Source organism: Lepidochelys kempii, chromosome 1, assembly GCF_965140265.1.
Source record: "Lepidochelys kempii isolate rLepKem1 chromosome 1, rLepKem1.hap2, whole genome shotgun sequence".
Lineage (NCBI taxonomy): Eukaryota > Metazoa > Chordata > Testudines > Cheloniidae > Lepidochelys > Lepidochelys kempii.
Genome location: NC_133256.1, coordinates 9105072 through 9117374, shown reverse-complemented (window position 1 = coordinate 9117374; position 12303 = coordinate 9105072). Strand labels below are relative to the sequence as shown.

Below are 12303 nucleotides of genomic sequence, written 5' to 3'. Positions count from 1 at the left end.
TGGTAGCAGATGACAGAACAAGGAGTAATGGTCTCAAGTTCCAGTGGGGGAGATTTAGGTTGGATATTAGGAAAAACTTTTTCACTAAGAGGGTGGTGAAACACTGGAATGCATTACCTAGGGATGTGGTGGAATCTCGTTCCCTAGAAGTTTTTAAGGTCAGGCTTGACAAAGCCCTGGCTGGGATGATTTAATCTGGGATTGGTCCTGCTTTGAGCAGGGGCTTGGACTAGATGACCTCCTGACGTCCCTTCCAAACCTGATATTCTATGATTTTACAGAGATTCTTTTTTTACTTCTATTAAAAGCCTTCTTGTAAGGAAACTGAATACTTTTTCATTGTTCTAAGATCCAAGGGTTTGGGTCTGTGGTCACCTATGCAAATTGGTAAGGATTTTTACCAAACCTTCCCCAGGAAGTGGGGTGCAAGGGTTGAGAGGATTTTGGGGGGAAAGACATTTCCAAACTACGTTTTTTCAGGAACCCAGATAAAGTTTGGTGGTGGCAGTGGAAGTCCAAGGGTAAAATAGTTTGTACCTTGGGAAAGTGTTAACCTAAGCTGGTAAAAGTAAGCTTAGGAGGTTTTCATGCAGGTCCCCACATCTGTACCGTAGAGTTCAGAGTGGGGAAGGAACCTTGACAGGCCCTTCTTTGCGAAAAGAGAATGGAAGGGTTCACTTTATGCTTAGAGAACACATCCCTACATTCCTCTGTGAAATATTCTGAGTAAAGAACATCCTTACAGTCTGTTACATGACCAGGTTTTTCCTAAACTATCTTTACAACGTTTGTTTTTCTTGAGATAAGGATTTATATATCTACCGAACAGGTATCTTCTTCCAGGCAGAAGTGCCCTGATCTTGATAAAACACTCTTTTCATTTAGTTTCGACCAAATGGTGTTACCAGTTGCTATTTTTAGAATTAAAACTCCTATCAAATACTCTATAAAAAGCACCCATCACAACAACCATGTTTACATCTCTAACCAAAAAATTAGTATTAAGAAATTGGCATAGAACATTAAAGCAAAATAAAGTTAAAAATGGAGCTTTACTGAGTTTGTATATTCCCTCTTAGGAGAAATAAATATGGTCTGATCTCCCTTGACACACATCCCCAAGATGACAGAAAGCAGAAGCGTCTTGGAATTCCTTTGATTAGCTTAAAGAAAAGGAGTACTTGTGGCACCTTAGAGACTAACCAATTTATTTGAGCATGAGCTGTAGCTCACGAAAGCTCATGCTCAAATAAATTGGTTAGTCTCTAAGGTGCCACAAGTACTCCTTTTCTTTTTGCGAATACAGACTAACACGGCTGTTACTCTGAAACCTTTGATTAGCTTGAACATCTCATAACATAACTAACTAAGAACATAACATGCATTGTCCTATTCACCGAGCATCCTGGCTACAACATACATGTAGATGTATCTTAATATTCAGGAAATGTGCAAATAAGTTTGTAATTAATTATATTGTAAGAATAATTTAATACCTATTTTTGTTTTGATACTGAGGTATTTCCACAGACCCCTCTATGAGCACATTTCCCTTGCCTCAGATTCCCCCAATCTTCAACCAGGTCTTGGGCATGGTGAACCAACCATGATTAAGGCTCTGTGTTTGTCACAGTGGCCATGGAAGTCATGAATTCCGTGACCTCCATGACTTCTGCAGCAGCTGGTCTGCCTGGCCCGAGGACCACCTGAGCAGCTTGGGCAGCCTCCGGGCCAGGTGCACCTGCCACTTCTAGAGCAGTCTCATGCCCCCACACCCCTCAACAGCAGGAGTTTGGGTAAGGGGCGGTTGGGGGACAGGGCCTAGAAGGGTGACAGGAACTCCCCTCCCTCAACTCCTAGCTCCTAGCTAGGCTTCTCCTAGCCTCTGCCCACAGGCACTACCCCCGCAGCTCCCACTGGCCACAGTTCCCAGCTAATGGGAGCTACAGAACCGTGGCTTGGGGCGGAGCGGAGGCAGCACATGGAGCTAGGACAAGGGTGGGCAAAATATGGCCCACGGGCTGGATTCAGCCCCCTCAGGGCTTTGGATCTGGCCCGCAGGGTTGCCACCCCCATGGTGCTGCTCCCGGATGTCCAGCACCAGTCCCTGTGGCCCCTGGTTGGTGGTGCAGAGGGCTCTGTGCGCTGCCCTCGCCTGCAGGCACCACCCCCAGTAGCTCCCATTGGCTGGTAATGGGGAACTGCAGCCAATGGGAGCTTCAGGGGAGGTGCACGCAGAGCCCTCTGCCCCCCCCCAGGAGCCGCAGGGACATGGTGCTGTCTGCTTCTGGGAGCAGCATGGGGCCAGGGCAAACAGGCAGGGAGCCTGCCCTGGCACCTGTGCACGCCACTGTCACCCCTGAGCTGCTCCAGGTAAACGGTGCCAGGCTGCAGCCCAACCCCCTCCTGCACCCCGCACCCCAACTCTCTGCCCTGAGCCCCCTGCCTGCATCCCAACCCCCTTCTGCACCTCTACTGCACCCCAACCCCTTGCCCTGAGCCCCTTCCTGCACACTGCACTCCCTCCCACATCCCAATCTCCTGCCCCAGCCCTGCATGCAATTTCCATAACCAGATGTGGCCCTGGGGCCACAAAGTTTGCACACCCCTGAGCTAGGAGCTGGGGTCATTGCTTCCCAGGAGCTGGGAAGGGAGCCTACCCCAGCCCTGCCAGCCCCCCTCCCCAGCACCCACTGTGCCCCCTGGGCTGCCCTCCCAAGCCACCCCCACCCCAAGTTTTAGTAGGGGCGCATAGTAAGTCATGCACAGGTCACGGGCCGTGAATTTTTTGTTTACTGCCCGTGACATGTCTATGACTAAAACATAGCCTTAACCATGATTCCTCAGTAGGTCTGACTGAGTTTGGCTCCTGCAGGTCTTTCCTTTGAGAGTTATGACCTTTGGGTAATACAATGACCAGGCAGATGGTGCTGTTGCCACCACCACCTTGTCCTCCTCCACTTCCTGCCAGCAGTAAAGATCAGTGATCTACTATAGTGCACTTTCTCTGAACTATGAGAAGCAGAAAGGGCTGAAGTGCTGGTTTGTAGCAAGCAGAGTCAGGATTCCAGAAGTTGGCTGCTGTCCAAGACTGTAGGCTTTATTTTTTGAAAGACTCTTCAAACTCCTTCCTTTCTTCTGCTTCCTCTGACCACACCCTTCAACTCTGATTCCCCAGCTGGCCACATAGTCCAAAAAGATCACATAGAATCATAGAAACGTAGGGCTGGAACAGACCTTGAGAGGTCAACTAGTCTACACACTCATGTTGACGCCGGGCCAAGTAAACCTAGACCATCCCTGAAAGGTGTTTGTGTAACTTGTTCTTAAAGGCCTTCAATGACAGGGAATCTACAACCTTCCTTGGAAGCTTGTTCCAGTGCTTAACTATCCTTATAGTTTGTTTTTTGTAATAGCTAACCTTAATCTCCCTTGCTGCAGAGTAAGCCCTTTACTACTTGTCTTGCCTTCAGTGGACAAGGAGAACAGTGGATCACTGTCCTATTTATAACAGCCCTTAACATTTTGGAAGACTTTTTTCAGGTCCCCCACCCACCCCACCCCCAGTCTTCTTTCATTTTGTTATCTTTTAGTTTGCGAGAGACAGTGGGAATTGCAGTCTATGATATAGGTGGTTTGCAACGGCTCACGTGACTGAATAGGCCTATCATAGATTTCCATGATCTTTGGCAGTTATTGCAAATGTATGTATCTTGTTTGGGAGCTGTTCTTCTCTTCTCAGCACTCTTCTCATACCCTACTTTAACCTATCAGCATAAGTCAGCTTTTTAAAAACCTTTTATCATTTTTATTTTTGTCCTCAGGACTCTTCAATTTGTCTCTTTTTTTAAAGTATGACTTCCAAAACTGGACACATACTCTAGGCAAGGCCTCACCAAGTCAAGCGGAAGAATTAACCCCATGTCTTAAATACAACTCTTGTTAATACACCACAGAATGATATTAGCCTTTTTTCACACTGCATTATATTGTTTCCTACCACAGTGATTTGATCCCTCAGATTTGAAACAGGACAACAATGATAGAGCCAGTGAGAATTCCAATAGAAATGAGAAAACTACTCGTTTTCACCTGTACATACCAGAGCACTTTACAGAGGAGGGTAGTAGGGCTGCTGATAGAACAGTAGACTTACAGTATAGAATCAAAATTCAGGACACAAACTCAATTCTTTATTCCTCGGCATCAGGCCAGGAGTACTGCAGAAGCAGCCTTTCACACTGCTGTGCTGTCACCTCTCCACCTTGCTGCTGCAACATTGAGCTCCTGTTTGCCACGAAGGGCTGTGTTCAGTTCAGAATGATCCGTATTTGTGCTGGAACATTAGTGGGGTTAACAAGTCACACAGAGAATGGGTGTCGGAAAAGATTTATGGGAGAGACTTGTCTTCTTCCATAGTAAGACATACCACAAATATCCCACAGAGATATTTAAATCTTGTATAAATTTTTAAGCAACTTTGGTTTTTTTTTCTTTCAGTGATGTCTTGTGTGGAAGACTGCAGTGTGTTAATGTGAAAAAAATACCTCATATGAAAAGTCTTGGGTCCATAGTTCAAACCCCAGTTGATGATATCTTGTGTTGGGGTACAGAATTTCATGCTGGGAGAGACACAGTGGATGTTGGCTCAGTGGGAGATGGCACAGCATGTGGTGATAACAAGGTACTGTAGTAAGTATAGTTAGATTTGTGAATAGGGTGGAACAGAGATTAAATGGAGAGGAAGGCCTTGAACATCTCTTCCCCACTCCAGATTTCCTTCCCTTCTTTTACTTGAAAAACCTTAGCGATCCCTGTAAGGACAGCCTGTTCTCACCCACAAGCAGCTGAAGAAGACCAACTTAACTCTCTTTACAAGGATCAGGAGATGTTCTATTCCCTTTTGTGGGTGGATGGAGAAATGGTAAGTAGGGGCCAGTGTCACAGTCCTGAGGTTCTCTGCGCTTTTGAAAATTCCACCTCAGGGCCTAAATACCTTTACAAATCTGTCCCTAGATGTCTTCTTCCCTCCTGAAGTTGCTAAACTATCTAAATCCATCTTCATTTGCTCAGTATATACCAGAGCATGACTAAAAAGACAATACCGTTCAGGAAGAATGTTTTTACAAAAAAGTTGATCTTGCAACATGGTCTGAGTATAGTTAGACTTGAATTAAGCCTTCTCCGCCTGGGTATCTATCTGGGTTTGAACTACAAATCTAGATACAAAATCCTCAAGTGTTAAAATAGTGGTTAAAACATCTAGGGTCTATTTCAGGGGCAGGCAAACTATGGCCCGTGGGCCACATCCGGCCCATCAAACCATTTAATCAGGCCCCCAGCTCCCACCGGTGAGCAGGGTCGGAGTTTGCCCCGCTTTGGCACTCCAGCTGGGGAGTGGGGTCGAGGGCTTGCTCTGCTCCGCACGTCTCCCAGGAAGCAACCAGCATGACCTCCCTCCGGCTCAAACCCTCACCCTCCCGGCTCCTCTGTAGAACACAGAGGCATGGCGAAGTGGCTCTGCGCACCGCCTCGTCAGCAGGCGCCATCCCCACAGCTCCCATTTGCCACAGTTCCTGGCCAATGGGAGCTGTACAGGTGGTGCCTGCGGCCGGGGCGGTGTGCAGAGCTGCCTGGCTGCGCCTCTGAGCCAGAGGGGGGATGTGCTTCCGGGAGCTGCTTGCGTAAGTGCTGCCTGAAACCTGCACCCCTGAGCCCCCCCCCACCCCGTGATCATCCAATCCCCTGCCACAGCCCTGATATCCCTCCTGCCCTCCGAATAAGGTAAGCCTAACTTCAGTACCAGGCAAACTGGTTGAAACTATAGTAAAGAACAGAATTATCAGACACAGAGATTAACATAATTTTGTGGGGAAGAGTCAACACCCCTTTTGTAAAGGGAAATCATGCCTCACCAATCTATTAGAATTATTTGAGGTCAACAAACATATGGACAAGGATACAGTGGATATATTGTATTTGGACTTTCAGTAAGCCTTTGACAAGGTACCTCACCAAAGGCACTTAAGCAAAGTAAGGAGTCATGGGGTAACAGGGAAAAATCTCTCATGGATCAGTAACTAGTTAAAAGACAGGAAACAAGGGTAAGAAGAAATTGTCAGTTTGCTACTTAACTGTCTCCATTCTGCAATGTTCCCCAGAGAGCTGTACTGGGACCAGTGCTGTTCAACATATTCATAAATGATCTGGAAAAGGGAGTATATATTGCAATGAAGACAGGTGCAAAGAATTCATTTAGCTTCTCCGCAATGGCCTTATCTTCCTTGAGTATTCTTTTAGCAATTCGATCATCCAGTGGCTCCACTGACTGTTTGGCAGGCTTCTTGCTTCTGATGTACCTTTTTTTTTTGCTATATAGTTTTTCAGTCTTTTGCTAGTTATTCTTCAAATTCTTTTCTGGCCTACCTAATTATATTTTTACACTTGTCGTGCTAGAGCTTATGCTCTTCTCTATTGTACTCAGCAAGATTTGACTTCCAATTTTTAAATGATGCCTTTTAGCCTCTAACCAACTTTTTTACTCTCCTAGTTTTAGTCATGGTGGCATTTTTTATCCTTACTACTTTTTTTTAATTTGGGGTATGCATTTAATTGGAGCCTCTATTATATTGTTTTTAGAAAGTTTCCTTGAAGCTTGCAGACATTTCACTCTTGTGACTGTTCCTTTTAATTTCCATTTAACTAGCTTCCTCATTTTTGTGTACTTCCCCTTTTTGAAGTTAAGAAACACAGTGGTGGGTTTCTTTTGGTTCCTCTCCCCCCATCAGGATGTTAAATTTAATTACATTATGCTCACTATTACCAAACATTTCAACTGTATTAACCTCTTGGACCAGATGCTGTGCGCCACTTAAGACTAAATCAAGAATTGCCTCTCCCCTCATGGGTTCTGGGACTAGCTGCTCCAGGAAGCAGTCATTAATGGGGTCCAGAAAGTTTCTCTCTGCATCATGTCCTGAAGTGACAAGCTCCCAGTCAATGTGGGGATAGTTCAAATCCTCCATTACTACAAAATTTTCTATTTTTTATAGCCTCAATTTCTAGGAGCATTTCACCATCACCATCCTGGTCAGGTGGTTGGTAGTATATTTTTACCACTGTACTCTTATTATTCAAACATTGATTGCTGCCATTCTACCAAGTTTCTGTGATGCCTATTATATCAATATCCTCATTTAATACTAGGCACTCAAGTTCACCCATCTTAGTATTTGGATTTCTAGCATTTGTATACAAGCACTTTTTTTAAATTTGTCATTTTTTAGTTGTTTATGTGATGTAATTGAATGGGACTTTTTTCATCTGACTGTTTCACTTCAGTTCCTACTGTTAGATGTTGATACATGCTTGGCTGTGTGCGTGTTCCCTCTGTGTGCTGTCCCAGCCCTGTGCAGACAGCTGGCATAGCAGAACTCAAGCAAACTGCCCAATGATCACAAGATCCGTTAAGGAATGAAGGCACCCAGCCAGGTTTATTGTTGACAAAGCATGGTACTAGTATCCTGCAGACTCTACTGGACCTATATATATATATATATACACACACCCATAAAAATGGACCAGCTCAGTGAACTGAGGGACTTTCCATTCCTCCCTAGGCCAGACAAAGATACTCACTCTGAGATACATCTTTATACCCGATACAAACAAATTAATACTGCCCCTCTGACATAGTTACTGCCCCCTGATGTGACTAGTTCTCACTCATTGCCTTGTACATGTTGGTTTGATCAAAACATCTCTATTCAGTACTGTCATCCTGACCTTATCTTTTAGGAGGGGTCAGTATGTTCCTGTTCTACTTGGGGAGTGTTTTTGTATCATCCTTCATATAGGGATGTTCTGGTACCACTTGATATCGGGGTGTGTTTGCGTATTTACTCTGTGACTACCACTTCTTAGGAATGTGTATTTCTGCAATATCAGCCCTGTTCTTGCCAGATTCTGTGAGCCTCATACCAGGCCTCTAATATCAGGGCTTATGATCTCAGGCTGTCTTCCTATTACACCTACCTGTACTTTATCAACATCCATCATCTCCTCTTCACTAGGATGTAGAGAATCCCCATTAATAGATCCTCAATTATGGGATGTCTTTGTCTGTACTGTGTGCTCCTCTGAACCTGTCGGCTTTACCCCCAGTCCCTAGTTTAAAAGCTCCTCTAACACCTTGATAATTTTAAATGCCAGCAATTCAGATCAGTTTTGGTTTAGATGGCGCCCATCTTTTCTGGATAGGCCTCCCTTTCCCCAAAGATTCCCTAGTTCCTAATAAACCTAAACCCCTGCTCCCTATACCATCATCTGCATACATCCGATGAAGGGAGCTGTAGCTCACGAAAGCTTATGCTCAAATAAATTTGTTCGTCTCTAAGGTGCCACAAGTCCTCCTTTTCTTTTTGCATATACAGACTAATGCGGCTGTTACTCTGAAACCTGTCATCCATGTATTGACACCCTTCCATTCTGCCTGTGTAACTGACCCTGCATGTGGAACTGGAAGCATTTCAGAGAATGCTACCATGGAGATCCTGGACTTCAGTCTCATACCTAGCATCCTAAATGTGGCCTCCAGGCCCTCTTTCCTCATTTCCATATGTTATTAATACTTAAATGTACCAGGACCACCAGCTCCTCCCCAGCTCTATACATAAGTCTGTCTAGATGTCTCGAGAAATCCAGTCTTCACACCCAGGTGGGCAATTCACCATATGGTTCTCCCAGTCATCACAAAGCCAACTATCTGTTTCTAATGATTGAATCCCCCATTATTATTACCTGTCTCTTCCTAATAACTGAGATTCCCTCCCAAGAGGTATCCTCAGTGCTAGAGGATACCATGATATGAAAGGAGGGTCCCAACTATGGGATCATTTCCCTCTGCTCCAGTTTGATGTTCTCCTTCCCCAAGACTTTCTTCCTCCTCAGCAGCACAGAGGCTGTCAGACTGGAGCTGGGATCACTCGACAGTGTCCCAGAAAGTCTCATCTGTGTACTACTGTCTCCCTTAACTCCTCCAGTTTAGGCACTCTGGTTTCAGGAGCTTGTACTCAGTCTCTGAGGGCCATGAGACATTGGCCACCTCTCCCCATCTTCACCTGGCCGTGAAAGGTGGTATCACTTCTGCATGAAGAGTTGGGGAACTAAGGGTGTTATGGGACATGCACCCCACAATGGCCAAGCAAGAGCTGGGTGGGACCAGATGGGCCTAAGCTACTAACTAGGCTACAAGCAAGAGTTAATTGATGAGGAACAGGCTCACTTGGACAGGAGAGGTGGGGCTTCTAGAAAGCCAAGTAGCTGGCTAGAGAGGGGCATGGCAGCTAGGGAAGGGCAGTCACCCCCTGGAAAGAGAGAAGTGTTTGTGGCTGCAGGCTGGCAAGCTGCACAGACTTCCTGAGAGGAGGGAAGATGGCAAACCCAGAGGCGGGGAGCCAGTTAGGTAGGAAAAAGCTCAGGGAAACAGCAGCAAGGTCACAGCCAGTACAGGTCTAGGCTGCATGCTATAGGGTATAGAGGGTGGACTTGGGTACCCCTACCGGACACTGGGTAGTGGTTTGGAGCACTGAAGATGCCTGCCAGACAGCTCATCCATAAAGATTGTGATTTTTCCCCAGAAGGGGAAGGACTTAGTAACCTGGATGGAGTACCAAGCCATGGACCTGAAGCAGCAGCACCGAGAGCGAGAGAGGCCACATAAGGAGAGAAGACGTGTGGAGAGACCACTGAAGAGGATGCAACTGAGAGACTGAGCTAATCTCCAGAGCGACGAGCAGGAGGTGCCATGAGCAGAGAGGGAACCCGGTCACAGGGGGGCTTTAATTGCAGTCCCTCCCAGTACAGTATTCTTCAGGAAGAAAGGTTCATGACAACCATATCCCAAGTTTCTCCCAAATGTATTTTCTGAATTCTATATTAACCAGATTATTCAGTTTCCAGTCTCCTTTCCTGAAATCACACCAGACCAGGGAGGAAATTGTTTCTCTACACTTTGGATGTCAGAAGGGCATTAGCCTTTTGTCTGGACAAAACTGAACCCTTTTGAAAGACTCCCAATCTGTTTTGTTTCATTTACAGACAGATTCAGGGAATCCACAGTGTCTGTTCAAAGACTCTCAAGGTGGATCTCTTCTGAGGTATTAGCCCATTCTACAAGATCCCAGTCTACTTCTCTAGCACTCTTGAACAATGTTCTAGTGGCTGAAATTTGTAGAGCACCAGCCAACACTATGCCTTGATTCACACAGCCAGATCACATGCTGCGATTGGCAACTAAGTTGTGTCCTCAGTGTTGGACTCCAATCCAAAGCTCTTTCCAGGGATAGTGCTCAGGAATCTGTAAATTCAAGCATCCTCAGGCACACTTCTGAAAGGAGCGGTTACTACCTTGTGCAGTAACTGCAGTTCTTTCAGATGTGTTTCCCTATGGATGCTCCATTCTCCTCCTTCCTTCACCTTTGCTTCAGAGTTTCATCTTGTTGGACTTCATGGTAGAAAAGGAACTGAGGGAAGTTCACTAGCACAGCTCTGTATATCCTCAGTACAGGGCACGAAGAAGTCTGGAGTGCATGAGTGGGCCAAATGGGTACTGCTACCGAATATCTCCAATCAAAGGCACAGTTACCGCACAAAGCGAGTGACCTCTCCTTCTGCACAGTGTCTTTAACTTCTGAACTGGTAACTTTTCTCCCCAACAGCATCAAATAAAATCTGTATTTTGATGCCGGATCCACCCTTTTTCCTCTCATTTCAGTTTACCACCATCATCCTAGGAATTTCAGGTTGATGTCCCATCTGATCCAGTTGTTACTCAGCTCTTTACTCTCTCCTCCCTATATGATTTTCAACTATGCATCCATTTATAAATAGGGCCCTACCAAATTAACAGCCATGAAAAATGTGTCACGGACCGTGAAATCTGGTCTTTTGTGTGCTTTTACCCTATACTATACCAATTTCATGGGAGAGACCAGAGCTTCTCAAATTGGGGGACCTGACCCAAAAGGAAGTTGCAGGGGGGGTCACAAGGTTATTTTAGGGAGGATCCTTACTTCTGCACTGCCTTCAGAGCTGTGAGGCCAGAGAGCTGTGACTGCTGACTGAGGGCCCAGCTCTTCAGGCAGCAGCGCAGAAGTAAGGATGGCAATACAATACTGTGCCATCCTTACTTCTGCACTGCTGCTGGCAGCAACTCTGCCTTGACAGATGGGCTCAAGGCCAGCAGCCGCTACTCTCTGGCCATCCAGCTCTGAAGGCAGCACAGCTGCCTGCAGAAGTAAGGATAGCAGTAAAACAACCACCACTACAATAACCTTGCAAACTCCTCCCCGCCAACTCCTTTTTTGGGTCAGGACCCCTATAATTACAAAAACATGAAATTTCATATTTAAATAGCTGAAATCATGAAATTTACTATTTTAAAACTTTTATGACTCTGAAATTGACCAAAGTGGATCATGAATTTGGTAGGGTCCTATTTATAAAGCATAAATCATAATCATAAATGTCCATTTGATACTCTAGATGCTGTCTTGAGCAGCTGCTCATTGGAAATCTCCCCAGCAGGAATTTTCCTTAATTCTTCAAAAGGCATAGGATATAAAATGACAGACTAGTTTTCTATCAAGTAATGCTGGAAATACTGGCCAAAAATGATTAAATCTGACCAGGTGACAGGGTAACAGGTGAAGGTAAGGAATTTTAAATGCAATGCAATGAATAAAGGATGAGCCAGTAAAGGAATACAGAGGAGAAGGAGGAGGGTTATATGGTCAGAAATGATATTTGAGCTAGGATGATATTTTTGAATCGATGGGGAGCAATGGGGACACCCTAGAAAAAAGGATGTTGCAGTAGTCAAGAGGCTGTGGATGACTTTTAGCTGTTACCATGTATGGCTGCTCCTTAACTCAATTGATATATTCATCCAGCATTACTCTCTTAACTTGGCAGCTGATGCCTGTTTCAAGAAAGCAGTAGTGCAAGGCTTTACACTAAAAATACTTAAAGGAGAAGTTCTATTTGCCAGAAACTGACTCTTTGAGTAGAATGCCCACATAGTTCCACCCTTGCCACTTCTTCAGAGTCTCTGATATGGATTCTGAAGAAGTGGAGGTAACTCTGTTCTGCAAATGAGCACATGCATGACCTTAATGCTTCCTATTTTCTAGAGGGTTTTGACTGTGGTGCCAAGATCACACTGTGCTAAGAAAATCTGAAAAGTTATTTACCATTAACCTTTCTTTTTGACCTATAGTGTGGTTTCCACATTGAATCACCAGT

General features: G+C 45.2%; 1 protein-coding gene across 2 annotated transcripts in view; it reads left to right on the top strand.

Annotated features, from left to right (window-relative positions):
* The first annotated feature begins 4510 nt into the window (after nucleotides 1–4510).
* Nucleotides 4511–12303, top strand: part of LOC140899613 (disintegrin and metalloproteinase domain-containing protein 29-like) — a 56566-nt gene continuing 48773 nt past the window's right edge. For both annotated transcript variants that reach the window (XM_073315539.1, XM_073315458.1), the window contains exon 1: nucleotides 4511–4684. In XM_073315539.1, coding sequence (XP_073171640.1) covers nucleotides 4553–4684 — 132 coding nt within the window. In that variant the 5' untranslated portion in view covers nucleotides 4511–4552. The remainder of the gene's footprint in view (nucleotides 4685–12303) is intronic.